The sequence below is a fragment of the Echeneis naucrates genome, chromosome 21 (assembly GCF_900963305.1).
Source record: "Echeneis naucrates chromosome 21, fEcheNa1.1, whole genome shotgun sequence".
NCBI classification, from domain to species: domain Eukaryota; kingdom Metazoa; phylum Chordata; class Actinopteri; order Carangiformes; family Echeneidae; genus Echeneis; species Echeneis naucrates.
The window spans coordinates 9,696,135-9,718,518 of record NC_042531.1 but is presented as its reverse complement, the minus strand read 5'-3'; the positions used below and the strand labels follow the sequence as shown (position 1 = coordinate 9,718,518).

The 22,384-nt window shown below is 43.5% G+C and overlaps 1 protein-coding gene across 3 annotated transcripts in view; it reads left to right on the top strand.

Moving 5' to 3' along the window:
- The first annotated feature begins 2,323 nt into the window (after window positions 1–2,323).
- The window catches only part of gpm6bb (glycoprotein M6Bb), a 27,586-nt gene continuing 7,525 nt past the window's right edge, over window positions 2,324–22,384 (top strand). Inside the window, exon 1 of one of the 3 annotated variants that reach the window (XM_029530021.1) lies at window positions 2,324–2,535. In XM_029530021.1, coding sequence (XP_029385881.1) covers window positions 2,532–2,535 — 4 coding nt within the window. In that variant the 5' untranslated portion in view covers window positions 2,324–2,531. Of the gene's footprint in view, window positions 2,536–15,605; window positions 15,913–22,384 lie in introns of those variants that run through there. The other 2 variants (XM_029530020.1, XM_029530022.1) reach the window with 2 other exon arrangements.

The following is a 22,384-nucleotide window of genomic DNA, read 5'->3' as shown; positions in this document are numbered from 1 at the left end:
CAGCTCCAAACAGCTTCCCCTGGGGCCACATTAAGAGCCGGACAGCTACAGCTGCTCCAGGTGCCCGTTTTTATTCATGAAGCTTTTCCAGCTTCAATTTCACCTGCCAATTATTTAAATACTCGATGGCATTTCAGCCATAAAGATGTTGTCAGGGGTGATCTTGTCTTGTGGTCTTTTCTGTAAAGTAACACGACCATATGTACTGAATAATGTCAGATGAAAAGGCTTTGTCTGATGTGTTTTGTTTTGCCATGGGCCAGCCTAATAACAGTTGCGTGCCTGCTGTCTGCCAGCTGCCGTGCCTGCTGTAATAGCCAGCACGGTGCTGGAATGTTCCCATCCAGAACCTCTACACACACACACACACACACACACACACACACACACATGCAGCTCATGCACACTGTCAGAACGAAAGCCAGCGCAGAGCAATAGTCTCACCTTTAGTTTATGCAGATGCAGTTTACCAGTGATAAACTGTGGACGCATCGGCCAAGTGTTCGGCACACATGAGGAGAATAATTAAAAAGTTGTTGGACAGTTGCATTACTGACACTGAGGGATAAAACGTAGACATTTATGATTCAATGTAGGTCATCAGATATACGTCTTAAAACGTGAAGTGAGCGGGGCTTTTCCAGAGTAGAACTTTGCTGGAGCTGCAGATCTGTATTTTTGAGGATTTGAGCAGTGCAGCTTTTAAAAAATGAAACCAGATTTAGCGGCACCCACAGAATCACTTCCCAAAACTGGCTCGAAGAGGAAGTGCATACTGTGCAAGAATAAGGATAAAAAATGTATATATTTGAAAACAGGACGATGTTTGCTTTGTAACTCTGAATCTGACCAGTTCAATATTTGTCTTACAGAGGCTTTTGTGTTTGCAATGTTGGGCAGATGCCCTGTTTGACCATGAAACAACCCATTGAGAATTGCCCACTTGGCCACTAATGAAAAGACTGGGTTGGATTAGGGGGTGCTCAGACCTCCTTGGAAACCGGATACCAGTGCACTGGATTGATGATGACTGGCATTGTTTCTGTAAAGGGCCCATCTTTGTGAAAGACCTCCATTTATCACACGTCTCCACAGAGGTAATGCCAAGCATGAGATATGTCTTTAAAATCAGAGACCTTGCAGGAAAAATGGTTACTTGTGCAGTTTTCACAAACGCTGTAAAGCTCTAGTTCCAATCCACGTGTGCATATAACAAGAAGCCAGTAATATAAATTACCTTTTTTTTTTGGGGGGGGGTTGAACAGATCTTTAACAGATGGGATGGAAGAACTCTAACATTTGAATTTACTTTTAGTATTTAGATCATTCAGATTAAACGTTTTATTTTTGCCCATTTTCCTCTGAGAAAATGATGCCAACTCCAGTTTTCGTGTGTGTTACGATCGGCTTCCAAGCCGCAACAAAAAAAAAGAGGGTGATGCACACGCACTGATCAAAATTTACAAAACTACAGTATTTTCTTGTGCTAAAGGTTGAAAAAAGAAGTGGTGTGTGTGTGTAGGTATGCGGATGTGCTGGATCTTATGTGTGGTGCATGTTGTCTGTGTGTAACAAAGGATAAAAGAGGAACACAAAAGGAAAGCGGCGGCTGTGGTGGAGGCTAAGGAGAAAGCTGGTGTCGGGGTAGGCGGTCCTAAATGTCTTGTGCACCAGCCAGCTGCACCTGATTTCCAATCAGCACCTGAAATCAAACACACACACCAACACCAACAACACCAGAATAGAGCCCAAAGGCCCCCAAGGCCGTAGTGGTGTCTAACGTACGTTTGACTCACAGTGTTGAGCTTTTGTTTTTCTAAAAATGTTATTTCCAGTGAGCTTTGAAAAACACCAAAACATTTTTTTTTAACAAACTTACCAATGTTCTGAGGGTATCATCCAGACACCTGCATGATGGAAAGAGTGATTGTTATACCTAACCGCCATGTTTGCCAATGCAGAAACAAACACAGATGGTAGGTGTTGCATCGAGTTCCTTGACAGTGTAATTTCTCACAGAGCAGCAGTAGTGTGTGATGGTCATGTATTCTTCTACAGCTGCTGTCAGTGTGACACACAACCTGAAAGCACGTCCTTCTCCATAACAGCAGCCTGCAGGAAGAGATGCCTTCATCTATCTGCCTTTCTATCTATCTATTCTCTGCTTTGTCTGCACGATTGTTATCAAACTCAGGACGACTCCAGTCAACTTGCTGATAGGCGCTGCAGGAGTTGGGTGGATGGATGGAGGGGTGGGGGCGGGGATGGGCCGCCTGCTCTCCGTCCGTCCTCCCGTCAGTCTATAATCCTCTCTCCCTCTCTGCTGAGGACGTCACTCAGGGCTGTCTCCAAAGGGACGCGGCGTCGAGTGGTTGAGCAGCCGGGCGGCCAGCGCGCATCCCAGGACCGCGACGTCAGTGAACGCAGCTCGGAGGGGCTCAACTTTTCCGTCGGTCATCTGAACTTTTTTTCTGGAGGAGAACTTACGAAACCAGAAGAGAGAAAGCAACCAACAACAAAAAAACAAAACAATGGGTAAGCAGCTTTTATCGAGGGCATAGTTGGACCGATGCGTCGCGATTTCCCGATGACAGCAAACGCTTCACGCTTTTGTTATTGTCGCACTAACTCTCCTAACTCGCCTGAACGTAAACTTTTCCTACTGCTGCTCATAGAAATAGGCTGCTGCCATGACCCGGTTTGACGAGAATCTGTATTAGAGAAGGGAACTGAAGCAACCTGAGGAAAGCGATTAGAGAGATTAAGTCCATCAGGATTCCTTCAGTCCGGGTGTTAAGTCCAGATCAGCCTGGTAGCTCCTACTGTCACTCCGTCCACGTCCTTACGCATGAGTGACTATTGGCTGTTATTGATCATCATTGTGACTTAGAGGTGAAAGGTTGTTTACTCATCAAGCAGGCAACATGTTTTAGTCAGATGCTGTGTGTGAGTGGGCTGAGCTGACACGGTCTCATCTCTAAATCAGCCCCCAAGTGTTAGCCATCTGTGGCCCACCCTCCGGTTAGAGGTGCACTGGAGGATGCCATGGATGTTTAGTCACTTTGAGACCTTAAAGCTGCAATGAAGTGTGAACCAGATGGGAAATTACACTCAAGTTTCGCTTCCCATCTGTGACTCATCCCCTCCTTGGGAACGGGGACCATTTAAGAGTGAGGAGGCTCAGAATGGCATCTTCAGCTCTCTGTTTTGGCTTTGGGCAGCATTTTGAGGGATTGTGTGTTGTTTGCGGCGGTGCAGCTGAGGCCAGGGAAAAACACAGTGTGAGAATGTGTATCAGTGCTCATTAATTCGCTCTGAAGCTCTCACAGAGGCGTCTTTGTGTTCCTAATTTGGAGCCACTCTTTTGTGCAACTTCAGTGGCTCTTAATATAGAGATGGAGAAGTCCAGTGAATTGCAAGTTTCAGAGCAGATGCTGTGTGAACAAATTCCCCACAGATCCTTTCCCACTTTCTCACAAAGGATATAACTCTGCATGGCAGTAGACCTTTGTGCATTGTCCACTCGCCAAAGCTCCTATTCTATATTCAAAAATTCTTTATGGGCCTTTCAGGAAATATTGTGTTGCCTGGGGCTACGTTGTTGCTGTAAAGGCCATCTTTTTGTTGTGTCAGAGAGAGAGAAAGGGATGTTTCACTGCTTTGCTTTGATTTGCTATTTTTCATTTGAAATCTCTTTGAAAACAGATTAGCTGTGTGTATGAGCCCAAAATAAACAGGATGTCTCCAAGATGATTGTGTGCGTGTGTGTTTAGCTGTGAAGAAGTAAAGACGTCATTCAGACATTCTGTAACGTATGTCTGATTAGATTTTTACGGTGACCTTTCACCTTGCAGAGGGGGTGCTGTGTGTTTTTCCGAGAGGTTCTCCTCTGTCCTTGCAGTGAGCGATTTAACAGTGCATTGGCCTGTGTTTGGGATGTGGGAGGATAACTTGGCCCCGGTCCACTGAGCTCAAATCAGAAGGAGACAGCAAGTCATTCTCCACAGATATCTTGTTAAGTTGCCTGTGTTAGTCCTGTGACAGTTACCCAACAGACAGAGCCTCTTTGATAACAACGTACACAGGTTTCAGTCCAACAGTTTTATATTTTACCACTGAGTCAAACATCTGAAAGGAAAGTGTTGGCCTGAAGATCAAACATTTTTTTTGAATGTGCTGGTTTTAACAAGAAAAACACAACATGGGGCTGCAGAAGGAGAGCGATCTTTTGTTATCCCTGGAGCAGGTTGTAGCATCTAAACTTCAGAAAACAAACTCGTCAAACACAATCTCAGCTTTTTTCCCCCTTGACCCTCTTGGAAGAGAAAACAGTCGTATCTTTTAGTTTCCCATGGTGTGGCAAGTTAACCATCTTTTTAATTTATGCCCTTCAAAGATACTATTAGCAGCATAATGGAAAGCCACAAAACAAAAAGGTTGCAGGTTTGATTCCTGGGACTGGGGCCTTTCTGTGGGGAGTTTGCATGTTCTCCCTGTACTTGTGTGGGTTTCCTCCAGGTACTCTGGTTTCCTCCCACCGTCCAAAGACATCATGTTTGGGTTAAGTGGTGACTCTGAATCGTCTGCAGGCCTGAGTGTGAGTGGTTGTTGGTCTCTGTCTGTCTCTGTGTGTTGGCCCTTTGACGGACTGGTGGCCTGTCCAGGGTGTACCCCGCCCTCACCCAGTGAGAGCTGGGATTAGCTCCCATCGACGGCGACCTGAAAAGAAGTAAGTGGTAAAAGATGAAAGATTAAATGGATAGTATTGAATTAGGCTTAATATTCATATCCTATGACAGGAGATACAGCTAATTATGGACATGATGGCAAACACTGTCTATTCTTCTTGGAGGCAGATTTTGATTGGGGAGGAAAAAAGGAAAAGATTGTTGTTCCTTATGGAAACGTTTGAACTTCTGCTCAGTGTTTTGTGTTCTCCGTGGTGGTCCTATGGAAAAGGCGGGATGCAAACCAGATCCAAATATGACATCAACCTTTTTTGAGTATTTCAAGAAAAAGACACTTGATCACAGCTGACAGTTTTAAACGTGTCTTTAATTAAACATCTTGCTGCAGCCCAACAGCTCAGCTGTTACTGCCCCGTGGTTTGGACATGAACAGACACAAAACATGGTGTCAAAAGTTAAATACAGTGAGGACCAAATGATGAAATCTGATCAATCTGGTTTTCAGTGACCAACACACACAGATGTGGGTTGGTCAGTGTTGCTGATGATGTTTTTTTTACACGTGTCTCTGAGGTGGCAGCTCAGGTCTTTCATGTTGTCCTCCTCCAAATGAGGATGTCAGAAAAGTGTCTGATTATTTACCTCACACAACAGCAGTGATGACTGTCACTGGCACACGGCCGTGGACAGCATGTGCTGTGACCCCCCCCCCCCCCCCGCATCCCGAGTCTGAGCCGAGGAAGGGAGCTCAGGCCTTCTTGCACTTATGGAATCATCATCTTGTCGACGTATGGCAGCGCAGTAACAGACAGTCAGGTCATTTTCCCTGTACTTTGTGCTTTAACTTCTCCTTCTGTTATCCCAAGAGATGCGGAGGAAAAACAAGAATGGCTTGTTTTTCTAAAATGTGATTTTAATTCAAGTATGCCTGAACATTTTCCATCTGATCCCACAATTTTATGTCACCATCTATAACCCCATAAATTGCTTTTCATCTGCGATTTGCGGTCATTAGTTACAGTGAATATCATCCATAATGAGGAGGCTGCTGTCATAGCTACATGATTTCTGGGCTTTACTCCATTTGGCATAGGATATGACTAAGCATCTTTGGTAATTATACAGTAGATGAGGCCCATCCAATACTTTCTGCAACTGAGAATCTCTAAGAGACCCTTTTATTTCAATCAAGACTTTATTCATCTCCTGCTTCCCTTCCTGCTCCACTTTGTGTCCTTTGAACTCTCTCTTTCTTGGCATCGCCTTTCCACTCTCTCATTGTCGCTGTTTTCCTCTGCTGTTTTGTATATTCCTTTTTTTTTTTTTTTTTTTTTTTTTTCTCCTCAGCACTGCTGGTCTACTAGAGCAGTCATGCTAATTTGTTGAGCTTAATAACTCCTCCAACAACAAAGAGAGCCTTTGAGTATTGTGACATAAAATGACAGGAATAGAAGTTCCTGTGTGGGGATGCCTGTTGGAGCATGTGCCTCGGCCGTCACTCTTACTAAAAGCCCATTCACAGTTGAACCAAAGGGATGCAAGTGGGTGCGTGGGTGACTCTTGTCTTAATGTGTGTGCAAGTTCAGCCCAGTTAGAGAGATGTCATAGTTCCACACTGCTATGTGCTAGAAACAGAATGGCATTTAAATATCTGAAAATACTTCCCTATATCCAACAGACAGCAGCTTCTCAGATATCCAAAGGCGGTTGAACCCTGAGGTTGTATAAAATATGTCTGATACAAGTTTTCCTTTGTCTTATCTGCAAGCCTTCTCGAAAAAAAAAAAAAACCCGATTATCAAGGTTAAATCGCCACTTACATGCATAATACGGACTGATTTGAATCTCACTTTTTAAGTTTTACAATTTGTTGGCATCCACGCTTGTGCATGGTGCGCCAGTGGAGCAGCAAACTGTATCAATGCTTTGTTCACAGTCAGATGACTGTTCCAGAAGGCCTGTGGGACATAATGGGCCGGGGAAAGCAAAGAGCCGCTGCATTAGATGAACATTCACCAACTCATTCAACAGGCATTAGGCGGGGTTTTCAGCAGTAAACCAATCTGCAGCACGACCTATGATTACATTTACTACACCATCTGTTCTGCGATCCACTCTCTGTATCACGGGACCGGAGCATATTCATGAAAGAGCCAATAATGTTTACCCACAGTGACAAATTTTCTCTTGCCAGCATTGGGTTAATTTATGAAATGGATCATAATGCATGTAAGAGACGCCCGTTTAACTGATGCTTTAGCCTGTGATGGACAGGAAGTGATGAGCCAGGGGGATTAGAGCAATGGGTTGACCACCAGAGTGAAGCCAGGTGCAGAAATTTGCTTGGTTTCTGTCAGTCCAAGAACTGTTAAATGCAGTTTTTGTCAGCCTTTGAAACTGCTTTAGGGATTATCTGGGTGTTTGTGGGTGTGTTGGCAGGGTCTGGAGTTATAACTAAAGTTCTTGTCTTTTTTCATTCTTCAGTTCACACAACAGCTTCTGTCATGTGCACACGAGTGCGACACTGTGAATGCCTTTAAGGCAAGATTGTCTGAGACTGTGAGTCTTTATCCCAATTACTGCTCCACGCCGCTCTCTCCGATGGCTGGATTCTCACCCCGCCTTTGAGTTTGGCTGGTCGGAAGAGCTACAAACACTTTTTATGTTTGCCTTTAAATGCTCTCAGATGCCACATCACACAGACTAACTTGTTTTGCTCGCCCTGGTTTTAAAGGCCACTAAATGTTTCCCGACTTGTTGACAGCCAACTATGAATTTGAACATCGCTCCATTAATTTGAGACAAATTGGCTATCTTTGGACATGTTTGGCTTATTGACAGAGTCATGTCGCAAACTAAGGAGAAACAGTGCTGATCTGAATTTCAAAAACGTATATCGAGATGATTATTTGGCTCGATGTGAAAGTAGTTAGGTGAAATGAGAGGAAATAATAGGGGCTAATTTCCGTGTAAGATCATCTGTGAGGAGTGAGAGCAGAATGTATTAGCCTGCTTTTCAACTGTGGGAGCCTGTAGGATTGAGCTGTGGGCCCACTGAATGTATTCAACCCTTCACAGATAGGTCTTTGTCCTCGGCGCTTTTACGCAGCTGCTAAACAACCGTAAGACAAAAGCATCTGGGGTACCCCAGCACACTATTGAGAAATGTTCACCATATGAAGAGCTGAGCCAGACCGCCTGAGACCATTTGGATACAGCCAGCTACGCTTGGAATGAATTAAACAGGAATTTAAATGAATACCCACGTAACCCCTCATGACTTCTCTCCACTTCTGACTTCAGTATCATGTAAAAACTCTACTTGAGCTATCAAGATAGCCGTATCACAAAAACAAATCTCACAGAGGCTTAGTTCTTCACAGCTTTGCTGCGCTGCTTATCTAAGATGAGGAAGATGCACATGACTCTTCTTTGCTGTTGTTGTGCTGGGGTGCCACACGTGACACAGTGAAACTAGTGCTTGAGTCTCCCGGATTCTCTCTCGCTCTCTTTCTCTCCGACTCCTGCCAGGAATAATTTTCCTGCCCAAGAAGAAAGTTTCCAAATAAGAGTTTTCATTGTCTGCTTATTATCCTCTCGAGGAAGGCCTGATAGGCAGGAAGAGGTACTTCTGCCAAGCAGATGAAAATCTGCAGTCGCTGAGCTTGTATAAAGCAACAGCTGCAGGAAACTCAATAGCTGAGGAGACTGTTTGGGGGATGCTGTGCTTACTTCAGAGCCAGATCATTTTGGGGTTTAAGACGATAGATTTCAATTTGAATATATAGCTGAATGCTGGATTTTGAAAGATGTTTATGTTCAACTTGGGATCCTCTAAGCCCGCACAACTGGCTCATTCTGCAATGTGTGATGCTTTTACCATTTGTAAATTTTTCAGGCTTTTGTGTCGCTTTAGTTCAATTCATAGAACAGGAGAAAAACCATACCGGCAACTGTAGTTTCAGGGGAGAGGAAATCCCAGATGTTTCTGCTTGAAAAACAGCTTGACACCGTAACCACACGCAGACCAGAGGAGAGGCCAGCGAGCAGTATGAATATTGCAGCTACAGCACCGAGTGGTCTCATATGTCATCATAGCTTTTGACCTCTGCTCGATGGGAAAACGATGCTCTTACAACAGAGTGGCAACAACTCACATCTGAAAATGTATAAGCAACGTTGGGATGCAGCAGAGCGTCTGGAATATACTAAACAAACTTTCTGCATCCAATCCCACATTGTGAGTGAGTGCACGTGTGTGCATGGATCTAATGTCTGGTTGTTCCATGACTTATGAAGTACAGAAAACTTTGGGCAAGTTTTATATTCACAATATATGGCAGTACAAGAATCATCATTTTCTTACTTTGTTTTCATAGTAATATGCAAATAACTTTCAATTTTCTATTTGCAAAAAGAAAGAAAGAAAAAAGTAAATAGTGTTTTGTTTTTTGTTTTTTTTTATGCTCAGTGACAGCCACTCTTTTACAAATAGTTTTTAATCACTTTCAAGGGCCAAAGAGATCTGAGCATGTAAACGAAAAACTCTTGGGGTTAAAGGAAAGGCACTTGTGTTTTCATTCCAGCAACATGATTTATGAAGCACTCTCCTTTAGTGACTCATCAGAGTGGTGATTGTGTTTAGGTTGTGTTTGCGGCGTACATCATTTATTTTCATCTATGGAGACCGCCACATAATTTGAAAGTTGGGAGTGCGCTTGGAATCGGTGTTTATGTAGAGACAGTAAAACATCAGCTGGTGCCATAAACGGGGTCTCCTTGGCACAGGACATGCTTTAAAATACCCAGAATGAGGGGAAAAAATACCAGTGGAGTCTCTGGTTTCAAAAAACTGCCTGCAAGTGCTCAAAGCAATAATGTAACGGATTAACCCGCTCCTGCAGAGGTCAGTCAGGGTAGGATGTGTAGGACAGGGTAGGATATATACTGCACTAACCCCCCAGAGAGAACAGCTTCCATTTTCTCTTTCTCTGTATTTGTGGTGCTTCTTAACACTTAGTCTGCCTGTGAATCTGAGCACAAATACATCCCTGGTGAACAGAGGTGTCAGTTTCAGGTTAAGGCCGACTCCAAGTCCTTCCAGGATCCAGCCCCAGGACACAGGACTTTGACCGTGTTGTGGAACAAAGGCATTAAAAACGACCCGAGTGTCGGCTGCTCTGTTGTCATAGTGCTGACGGTGAATCCTGACATGGAGGGGTCCGACCGGCTCGTCTGTTGAGTAGCACCAGCTGGGGCTGAAAGGAGGAGGCTTCTGCTCCTTCCAGTGGGAGTTTTGGGGGAGGTTTATGTCAAAAAAAAAAAAAAAAAAGGGGGGGGGGGGGGGGGGTGGTAAAGTCTTGGGTCAGGGGTGTGAGACTGGCAGCATGAGGTGGAGGACAATAGGACCGAGCGGGAGCAACACAGAAAGAGATCCCAGCAGCTGGGGGAGAAGCAGGGGAGGGAGGGGGAGGGAGGGGGAGAGAGGGGGAGCTGTTCATGGGAAGTAACCCCAAGATTAGTCGGAGAGTCTCATTTGCTGTCTCCAGGTCTCTGTGCTTCATTATGTCTCTATTGTGTGTGTGTGTGTGTGTGTGTGTGTGTGTGTGCGCGCGCTCTTATACACTGTGCAACAAGTAGGAAAATGAAAGTCTGGCTCCTGGGATGGCAAATAACACGGGGCTGCAGACAAGCGAAGTGTGAGAACTCGAATGTTTTCCGTCAGACTTCTAAATAACAATTACAAACTTTCATGCTCTGCACACCTCAAAAGATGTACAAGCAATTAAGTTTAAATTTCAAGGGCAACCATTTTGGGTTTTTCTGGCTTGTGTTCTTCATTTTCCAGCAGAGTAGCCGTGATTCAATCTAATGGTGTGCGAATATGTAGCAGTTAGAAGATTATAGAAATAACCTGGCCTCCTCATTACTTTTCACGGTGATTCAAACTGCTGTACGGTCACACAAGCAGCATAAAAAGAAACTCAGCAGCCTTTGTGTCAGGCTAAATATAAAAATGCTTATTGTGATAGGTGTTGTATTTAGAGGATTAACACCGCTAACAGAAGTCCCTGAGGGATTTATTTGTGCTCTCATGGCACTTTAATGGCCGTCCACATGATTCATATGGCCTTAGAGGTGCGTGGTGTCAAAGTAACTGCAGAAGGAAGTTTGCAGTTCGCAGCTAATGAGCACTGAGAAAGATGCATTAAGTGAGTAGATGGAGTTAATTGAATCGTCTCATGCTGCTATGTTAAATTAGAAGAGCATGATTAAATGTACATCAAGAAAACAATAACGCAGTCATAATTAATGATTTTCTTCAACAATAGATCAAATGACCACTCTCTCTCTCTCCACTTCCTCCCAGCGCTGCAAAGCTTGAGAATGTCTTTAAGTGCATTGTTTTGGTTTTCATTGTTCGGCGGCATTGTTATTTTTAGTGGAACAAAAGTCACTGTGAGCACCAAATGATCAGTCGATAATCAGCCAGCTGATGAGCACACCAGATGTTTAAGTCTTATCAGTGTTTTAAGTTGAAATGTTGTTGCAGTTTATTTCAGCTGCTCCAAAGTTTAAAAAAAAAAAAAGAATTGGTACGTTTAAAACTAAATGTTAATGTGCCACCTTAAATGGGAAGTGTTACAGTATACTGTTCTAAGGACACAGATTTTTGTGGCTGTCCTTGGTCCCATTTGACAAGTTGATGAGTTGCATTACTGCGAGTCGAAGGTCCTTAGGTCCATTTACTCCGGAGAAACTGCTGATTCTGAGGAAGAATAATGGTGTTTTTAAACGCCCCGGTTATTTCACAGACTACAATTGAGGGTTATCTGGATATTTTTATTATTCTCTGCTTTTGGCAAAACACGATATAAAAGACACAAGGTTATTATGGGCCATTATCCTAAATGGATAATGGAGAGGTGTGTTTTTGCAGCACCTCTTGGCTGGTTCATTGGCTCGGCAATGTAAGCATGGCGGACCACAAAGACGGCAAGGCTTCTCCCAGACCAGAGGCATCAGTCAAATATTTAGTGGATGCTGAAACAAAAACAAACTATGCTGTTTATCTCTAAAATGGCTGACGTTTTTGGCCTTAATAAAAGGTGGCGGGCTGCAGCTAACGTCTATGCCTCGTTTCTCTTTCCCTTTCTGTGATACTATGTCACTCTTTTTCAGCTTTATGTTCTTCTTTCCTGGCAGCAATTTGATCTCCAGACTGAAATTATGAAATTTTTCGTCTTTAAGTTTTGATATTGCACTGGTTTTTCTGTCCGGCCAAGCCATGGTGGCCGTTTCCAAGGTAGTATAAGCATGCAAGCCTGGATAATATGAAGCATCTGTGTCTCTCGTGCACTTTGGCCAAAACCACAGTGGCTGTGGATGTGCCAGAGAGTCAGGGTTGTGAAGTCATTTTTAGAGGAAAACCATGGGTGCCAGGCGTCCTTCAATGAATGTTGTTCCATTTCCAGACCTAGCAGGATACTAACACAAACATGCAATTACAGAAGAGCTGAGTCAGACACCCTGGCCATTGTTTGGTTGAAACAAATTCGATCTGGAAATTATTCAACGCAAGAAATGCTAAGACTTGTCTTCTAATATGGCCGTATTCGAAATGGCTGTTGCTGAATAGCAGCGTTGGATGCACGTTTAAAGATTGAAAATTTTCAGGTAGGTCTACAGGATCTTGGGTACAAATGAAATCTCTGGATTGATAAGCTCTTTGCTGAAGGAACGTCACTGAATGAATCCTCTTCACAAAGCTCAGTTTCTGCCGAGAAAATGATTCAGCAGCTTTTGGTATGAAATTTAAATATAATTTAAAATGTCCAAGGTTTTGTAGTTTAAATGCCATGAAATGGGTATTTCCAAACATTGTTCAGTTCAAATAAAGCTTGGATTTACTTCTATTAAAAAAAAAAGTCATAATAGTTCATTTTACAGGAAATTGTGAGGGACATTTTAACCTTTTTGTGACATTTAAGAGAAAAAGGCCATTTGATAAAGAAAATAATCAGTAGTTGGAACTATAAATGTGACCTCCCTGTGAATTTACAGGTTACAGTTGCCTCTCGCTGAAAAGGAGAGATATTCAAAGCACTCATTCAAGTACAAAGGTTGAAAAGCTTTTATTTAAATGATGCTATCAGACAATGAAGTCCATGTGAACGTTTTCTCAGAGCCAGGGGGAAGCACCAGGCTTATTATAAGTCCATTTTGATTTATTCTCTCATTCTCACATGTCTTGCTGTAGTGAGTATGAATAGTATGCAAATTCCATTTTTCCATTGCAGCCAGATACTTTCTTTTCCTTGTGAATACAGCTAAGAGCCTTCACCTATATTGACCTGTTCAGCCTGAATTGATCCATGGCACTTTTATTTAACCAACAGGATGAGTTTGAGCCACATCTTTTAATGTATTGTATGTTACAACAAATAACATGTTGAATTGTTCAACCCATACCGTATTTGTAACGCTTTTGTGTTACTGCAGACCCACAGAGAAAATGGGTCAGCAAACATGTGCATGGATTTTTACAATAGGTTTGTAGTGCGGTGCTTTTTCAAACCAATCAATGACTTGGATTCAGCACAGTAAAGATGGAGGCAGATGTACAGAGCAGAGTGACCCTAAATTCTGGGTCAGTAATCCCACCACAGTGCGCTGAAATGATATCCAATGCATTTGCAAGAACCTCCATTGTTTTTATATGCGAGGATTTCCTGTCAAGTGAATGTTACACTTTTTTTTTTTTTCCCCACAAGATAAGCAACATATCGTGGGATATTTGGATGATCAGCTCTTGACCTCTTTCACCTTTTCTACAGACTTTCACAATCAGGCATACCTCGCATGAACCACTCCTCACACCCACTTTGGCCGGAGCGGTCCCCCTCCTCTCTGGTGTCGTGAGCCTTCTTTCTCAGACTGTTGTTAGTGTTTTTAAGTGGTGCTTAGGCCTTGACACAGACCTTGCTCCTTTCCTCACTGTGAGCCAAGCCGGGTGCGGGTCTTCATGGGTGACCAAACACTGAGGAGCTTTCAGGGCCCCTCAGTCTCACAGCGTGAAAGCTTGACCCACAATGAAGCCTCCCCCATTTGTATGAGCTTCATCATCATTCAGATTGTGTCCTCAAGTAGGGGAGTGGTGATGTCTCGCTCTGAAGCTGAGCATGTAGCACTCGGGCCTTACCTCCTACGTTCACATGATTATTCCCACAGTGTTTTCAGAAACTGACAGGGTGATGTCTAAGTTTACTCAGTCCTTTGCTCAAAAGTGAAGGTTCCTGTGTTGCCTTATTCATTTCAAATGGCTTTGGTAATGACATTGCCACGAAAGCTCCACTATTAATAACTGGCCACATCATATGAAATTAAGTGCAATATATGACCCAATGGTGCAGCTTTACGTTGCTTTCTGAGCTTCTTTTAGTTCAATGATTTAGTTCTGTGAGCCCTCTTATCTTAAATTTCAGCATCTGAGAAATCCCAGCATCTAAAAATTTTGTGAACGTCTGGTGTAGAAAATTGGAAACTTCTGTACAGTCAAAAATGAAATCTAATAATTAATTGACATTTAGAAGCTACATATTTGTGTCTTTGTGACTACCATATTTGGCCTTATGAGAATATCTTGATCTCTCACCCATTTGTCATTAGTTGTAGCTAAATAAATCCCTAAACCAGGCTGTGGTGCACTCAGTAACTTGGGTTACCACGCAGCGCTGCCTATGTGTTTAATGTGATGCACGTAGTCCAGTTTGGAGCTTCACTTGAGCTCTTTAGAGCAATTAATGTGGAGATCACAGACGCAGCTACCTCTACATCAGTTGTATAAAGTGACAATATATGTCCCTGTTCTCCACTTCACAAGGATGATGTCACTTCTCCCGGCATTTTAGAGCTGATGGTGAAAAAGCTTTAAGATCACTGCGCCACTTGTTGTTGTGGGATCCCTGCTAAGTTCACTTCCCTGACCCCTGAGGCCCCCCTTTCCCCCCGATCCCTCGCCTCTCTGAAGTCTGGTATCCGTGAGAAGCCCCCTCTCCAGCTCAGCTCTGACAGCCCCCCTCCCCGTCCATCACCACCCCCACCGCTGAAAGGCCTTTCTCTCATTAGCATGCCCCTGGGGACGCACAGCCTGCTGTTGCCAAACAAACACAGCCAAGATTTTCTTCCTCTCCTCCCTTGCTGTCTATTCCTCCGGTCGTCGCCCATCATCCACCCCCCCCCCCCCCCCCCCCCCCCCCCCGTCTCTGTCAGTTTACACAAGTTGTTTCTCTCTATATCATCTTTTTTTCATGCGTCTGTTTATGTAGCATTCTCTAATTTTCCTTCATTAACAAGGTCCTTTGTTCTTTTTCAACACCTCTCCTCATTTTGTTCTCGGGATCTCCCCATTTCGCTGTTTCCTCTTCTTTATGGCAGCCTGGGGGATACTCTGCCGCCCTGTTTAGGAAATGTTGATCTGCCCTTCTTTCCTGTGCCCTTTTTTTTTTTTTTTTTATATGAGTTAGAAGTCACCAGATGGAGGAAAGACAGCAGTCAGAGGTTACTAATGTATGCTGCTGGTGCACGGAGCATATGGTGCAAATCAGGAGATCAAGGGCAAATTGCTTGTCAACTTTTACAACAAGCACACAAACACACACGTCCCTCTCTGTCATACTCCGGTCAAATGGGATTTTGTGGCTTTACAGTATGCAGCGCACAAATAAAGTGGAAGTCCTCTAGCTCGCTCATTCTCACCAGGCAGCTCCCTCCTGCTGCTCATGGCGCTAAGAGAGGAGGGACTGTGAGGATTTTTATACCATTTGGGTGACAAATTCATTGGATCCAGACTGTATCCCAGAAGAAACAGGTCTACAGCCTGCGAATGTCATTAATATATGACTTGGAGGTGCAAATAAGCTCAACGCAGTCCCATCTGATGAGACCACTGCATCAGGGAACTGTGGCACACAGTGGAGCGGTGACTTCGTGAGGCAGGACGAAGACAAGAAAGGCACGAAGGTGGAGGAGAGAGCAAGTGCGAGAGGGAGAGAGCGAGAGAGAGCAGAGACGTGCAGGAAGGAGAGGGCGCGAGAGAGGAGAGAGTAAAGGGGGAGATAGGAAGGGAGAATTTGCTGAAAGAAAGCATTTTTGCTGGATGGGAGAAAACCAACCATGGAAACTCCATCAGAAGAAAACCAAGACCAGAGGCAGGACAAAAGAGGTACCAATGGGTGCTCACAAAGAGCCGGTTCAGTTCTTTTCACTGCTGTGTTTACTGGGGCTTTAACCTACTCCAGACTGCCTGGTTTCACTCTGCACAATAGTTGGGTGGATTTTTTTCTCAGCAGGGACCTTTTTAATGTCATAGCAGCCCCCTTGTTTCAGTGTTACTCATGCAAGAAAAGTGTTGATATTTAATTGGAAAATTCTGCATCTCTGCACCTCCAAAGCATCTGTCGCAATCATGCCTTGAGTGCTTTTCTTTTTTCTTTCTTTTTTTTTTTTTTTTTTTTTTTTTTGTTGTTTTCCTTGTGTTCTCCGTCTCCTTTGTTTTATGATCTAATTAGTTTAAGTCTGTGGGATGTTTTCAGCAGACCTTGCTCTGGCAGCAGGAGGGATGCTGCCTCTGGTCATCATCATGCTAGTGTCACTTTTAAGGACAAAAAGCTTGTTGCAGAATGAACAGCAGATCAATCAAACCTCAGGGTGCGTTGCGAGGGGGGCGGGTGGGTGATGATTAATGAGGTGAATGAGGGGCTGGCAAGGACAAAGATAAATGAAGCAGACATTACCAGTCTCACAAATATACACCCGTGAGGGTTGTGTACACTAAAGCAACAGAGTGTCATTAACTTGCCCGCTTCCTTCTCAGCCTTATCAGCTGGAGTCATTGATTTTTCTTTTGCTCTTCATTTTGCACGTCTGTTCAATTCATGTCAGCCCACACAATAACAAATGATCTGTCAGGAAATTGATTCCCAGAGGTGGTTGACAAAGTTGTCAACCACAGGTTAAAATCCAGAGATGACATACAACAAATAAAAATAGACAACATTCATGTTTCAGGAGCCAACTAATATCCAAAAAATTGATCTCTTTTCAATTCATAAGCGGTTTGTTGTGGTTTGATTTGTGCATCTACTACTCATGGCATGAACACAAAGTGACGCAATACGCCCCCCCCCACATTTTTTTTTTTTTTTTAAAAGAATGATTTTTACTACCAGGTACTCATCTACAGGGAGACTAGTCTTGGTTTCATGTTTACCATACACACTTAAATTGTTTCTGTGGCTCTCTTTTAATCTTTAATAGGAAAGCCAGCGTTATTATAGCCATAGGACTCTAATCCCACTGCTGTATGCCTAAAATGACTTTAACAGCATGTTTATCTTCAGTAAGTGTCAGTTTCCCACCTACAGCTCCAATTACAGTACACAGTACACCCTCAGCCACCCTCATCTTAGCTTTAATAACCTTTTTCAGTTCATTTTACTGCTATGAATCCTGTTTTTCCTACTAAATTTGCAGGAGTATTTTTTTCTTTCTTTTTTTTTTTTTCTTAAAGAGCATATGGTAAAATCTAACAGGAAACAGAGGAGTGGAAGGTGAAGGTGGGAAATAACCTGGAACAATCGTACTCAGCCAGATTTCAAATGGGCTCCAGTGATGCTGCAGTTACTTTAATCCTGAGGCCTTTGTGTTGTCCCAGTCTCTTTCTTTTTGCAAGAAACTATTTATTGCACCAGGTTGAACAGTGTTAGCTGCTGTACTTAGTCTCCAACTGGACACTAAATCTGCATTAATCTTACTTATCACCGAAGACATACAAACATCTCTCTCACCTTCTTTCACACTCAGCCATGGGTGAGCTAGAGTCCACAGCTATTGGTGGAATTAGTATGCATTTCCATTGTTAGAGAAGTAAACAACAGGTCCACTTTTGACAAATTTGTGGGCTCAGATCTCCCCCTTCTCTAGAGGATGGCCATTACAGCCATTATGGCATTTTTAAGTATCGCTTCTCTCAAAGTGGAGTGTGTGGAAAATGAGACCATTTCTCATAAATGGTGTTTTCCTTGCTCACCCTGAGAGAGCAACAAACAGCAATACTTAGCATGAGGTGTAAACAGACACATCTGTTGGTAATGAGTCGAGAGATCAGATTAAAGTGGGGTGCCGGTTTAATTGAGCTGGAGGCCACTTCCGTCTCCTTCAGGACTCGTGGATGAGATGGAAGATTTGCAGCGCCTTTCTCAAAATGTGTGTTTCCAAGTGTGTTTGTATGTGTGAGAGGGATACTGATGCATACTTTAACCACAAGATCTTGCATGTGTTTTTTTGCTTGGGTGCGTGTCTGTTCCTGTGACTTGATTTGGACATTACATGATGTTTTTCTATGCAGTAGCAGGAGGGTGGTTCATTGACTATTTAGGCTTTTCCTTTCTTGGAAATCAATCAAAACAATTTACAATGCATCCCCAATTTACACACACAGACACTCATGCACTGATGAAACAGGGCTCAGAGTCTTACCAAAGGACACTTCAACACTTAAACTGGAACTAACCAACGTTGTATTGATTGGTAGATGAGCCACTCTACCTCCTGGGCAGACATTTCCACTTTTGACCCCAGCTGTTGGAAGATTTCTGCCTTGTGATGACAGTCCCGGTCCCTTAATGGTTGTTGTTGAAGGATGCAAAGGGGTAGATGAAGTAGGGTCTGCTGCAAGGATTAGTTAATGATTAGTCAAGCTGACTGTGGTGAGGCATGAGCGGGTGAATGCGTTTGAAGGCACCGAGGCGAATATTTGCTGTTAAGCTCTGCTTTCTTCCTGTACACTGAGCTGTACAGGAGGAAAACAGATGGAAGGCAGAGATGACGGCTTCATTTAAATTTGCACACCAGCCAACCTGCGTGCCAGGTAGTTTGTTGTTACTTGATGAAAACACACATTTACTTCAGAAAGGTGCGCACACAATTATAGACTAATGGAGGTGCAAGTTGTGTTATGTAGTATGCACAAGAAACTGCTATTTTCTTGTTTCGCATCCTGGCGCATCCAAGAGGTCATAAAATGCCCAAACGTGACATAAGGGAGTACTAAACCCACAGGAAACTGGGGCTTGTTGGGCGTCTTGAGGTCTGTGGCTTCAGGGCAATTGTCTGCTTTCTAATCCAGTTCTGTGGTAATTAGACGAAGAAACCCCTAAGCTAAGAAACGCCCTTGTTTTTTCTCTTTCACTTTGTCTCGCTGTTCCTCTGTCCTCCATCTGCCAGCAGGCCAGTGTGCCATCTTACCTGCACCTTATGTTGATCTTGCAGACGCGTCTCTTTTGCACGCTCGATGACTCGTGATGCTCTGACAAGCAGGATTCTCTTGGAGAGCGACGAGTCAGCCAAAGCCCATTGGGGCTGAGCTGTGCGCAGTGCTGGAGGGGCACACAGGATGGAGCTCAGCGGTGGGCTTGTCCTGGGCCTCCAGCCTGTGAGCCGGAAGAACAGGGCTGTGGTTCACTGCCATTCTGAATGGGCCCCTGAGAGCCCTGTGTGATGGACAGTCTAGGCCTTCACACACTGGTTCTTTGTATCAGGGCTTCTTGGACTCTCTCTGTCTGTTTTTTCCTTTTCTTTTTTTTTTTTTATTCTGTCTCTCTCACAGTGTCTCACATGTAGACACACACTCTTTCTCACACTAGCTTCTCTTTCTCCTCTTCTTGTAATCGCGATGAGGCAAGTCTAGCCTCTGCTCTAAGGCCTGACATTGTCATTATGAACAGTCGGTAACTTGTTTGTTTTTCTCTCTCCAATCCATTTTTCATTCTGTCTGTCCTCCTCCCATTCACGCACTGTGGCAATGTGATGGAGGGTTTGGTTCTGAAGTGGTTGGGGGGGGTCTGACCAAATGTATTAGTCAGGGAGCATGTGAAAGTCATCAGAAGTAAAAAGGACCAACGTGATTTTCATTTATAGTGTCCCACTCAGAACAAGCAGACGAGATCCCTTTAGTACCAGCTTGTTGTTAACGAGTCACCAGCTCCTGCTGTTATTGCCTGTGGAGGAGGATGACGTGGGCTAAAGTTTACAGCTGCAATTTTTAAAAGGCTCAAATACACATAGCATTATTATTATTTGCAGAATTTATCAAAGCAGACTGCTTGCCATTTGGAAATGCCCTTATTTAATTTCCTGTCAGTGAATCTTAGTGAAAATATGATGAATTTCCATGTGATCAGCATGGCGGCTCACAGAACCAATGTAAAACCACACATTGTGACTGTAATGTATCTATTTATATTTCTTCCACATTCGTTATTTATAAAAATGAATAAGATAGAATGGATGACATGTAGTGAATTAAGCTACTGGAAGTTCAGTCCAGGTGTTTACGTCTGCTGTGACCTCATATTTCATATTTTCAAACTCTTCTAACATCTGAATTGCATGATGTTGGATGTAAAATTTAGGTAAAGTCCCTTCTGTTGCAAGTGATTGCTGGAGACCAAAACCCAATACAGAGCCTTCGTCAAAGTCAGCAGATGAGGATGTGCGTAATACTTCACAGATCCTATGATCAGGTTTCTGCCTCTGCTTTGAATCCATCCACTGTTTTATTTTTACTTTACTGTCCCCATTTAAATGTGTTGGTGTGCTTTGATGTTGTTTCTGTCTCCCCTGAAGTGTAATACCAAGACCGAAGCTTTCACAGAGGCCCTTCTGGAGTAGCGTCCCTGACTCTGCTAATAGTTGAAGCATGGCAGTGGGTCTGTCCTCATGCCAGCGCTATCTCAGTCAGCCAGAACAGAGTTATACTAACCTGCCAGCATGTCGAGCACAGTTGTGAAAATATCCCCTTTTGATTTATTGTGTGATTAACTGTAGCGCCTAATAAGTGAGATGAGATTTTTCCAGTGACAGAAAGATGATTAACCAACAGTCCCTCTCCGGTATGAGCACAAATCAAAAACGGATTATTGACAGGGTTGGCGGATTTCAAACTAAGTGCACATTTTCTCTCTCTAACTGCACCAAGTTAGACAAGCATGGCAGACCTGGGTGGGTCAGGCTGACCTTCTCCACCGGGGAGGGGGGTTGTTACATGGTTTGTGTGGTGGTGTGAAATATTGAAGCATTTCACAGTAGATGAAGGACCTCTCGTATTCCTTTAGGCTTCCCTATTTGTGTGTTTATTTTATTTCTTTTTTTTTTTCTTTTTTTTTTGGCTGCCTGACTCATGAGTGATATCACAAGATCCATGATGTTGCTACCAGTTTTAAGAAACTGTAATCTAACAGGAACAGTGTCACATTTCAGAGCAGGGTTTTAAACCAATCGGTCACGTCGGCTGCAATCAGCTGTGATGTGTTGCGGATGAAAAACAGTCAGATGAATTCAGGATAAACCGCAGGGGCTGTTATCACTCACTGCACAAGATATTTCCTCTGCAACAGCGATAAACCCTAACCTCACCATTTCATTGCCAGGAAAGTATGTCGTGCGGCCGCGGGAAGAAGTCTTCCACTGCAAGGACAGCTAATGAATTCATGGCCAAGATATTGTCTGCTTTTGGATCAGTTACCTGACAGTGACATCCACCGCAAGAGCTGCGCTTCCTTTGAGCACACTGTGTTTACTCTGCAGCTGAGTTCACTATCCTGTGGCTCCCAGCAGCCCACACTTCTCCTACCCAACATGCTCATTACAGAAATGTGGGCTGCGGTAGAAGTTAGCGACTCTGCTGCGGGCACACTCATTGAGTTGTGGTTAACTCGCTGCCATGGTAACTCTTTCTCTGTCCCACCATGGGACAAAAATGTTTTCTGTTCCCCTGCACTACACGGACAGTCAACATGAGGCGTCCCAGCAGCAGTATATCTGTTGTAATTTCCTCTGTCATTCCAAAAGAGCACAAACGCAGATGAACTTTTCGGGATTCTCGCCTCACAGAAGAAGCATGCAAGTAGAAAGGAATTCTTGGTCTGTTTTCCGCAACACAAACACAAAGCTGTGCTGAGCTAAGATTTACTCAAGCTGTCTGCGACGCAGTCTCCTTGGCTATGTTGTCCCTTTTCCTATTGCATACAAGAAATAGTTTCGAATGGCGATTGTATCTGAATTTAGATAGAAAATACACATAGACTTTTCTTAAAGCTTTTATAAAGGTGACTTCTGATTTGCAAATGCACCTTTCCTTGTTCACGTTGTCAATTTTTCTACAGGACTTCTTTCAGCTACTGAAGTTTATTCCTTTCTTGCATTGTAAATACTTGAGAAAAGTAGCATATGTGTTTATGTGTAAAGTGACGCACATCGAGGCAGGTGACGGCACACACTGACTGACGTTCTCTGAGTTCCTTGCCTGTTTTTTTTTTTTTTTTTTGAACTGTTGCTCAGTGTTTGTTTTCGGTTCCCTCTGAATAAAACTATAAAATGAAGGTCAATACCTCCTTCATTTGAAGAGTGCTCTTAAATAACATCTGATGTGAATTAGTGCTTTCCAAACTTGACTTGACCTGTATGTTAATTGCAAATATTATCGGCCAGGCAGTGGACCGCTGGCGTATCAGAAACAACTGCTTGAGCTCACAGTCTGATATCAGGCATATTTGAAAGCTTGAAAACATAAGCAGCCATTGAGCTGGTTCTCCTATGACTCTGTCAAACACATGTGGATCTGATTGGAAGCACAC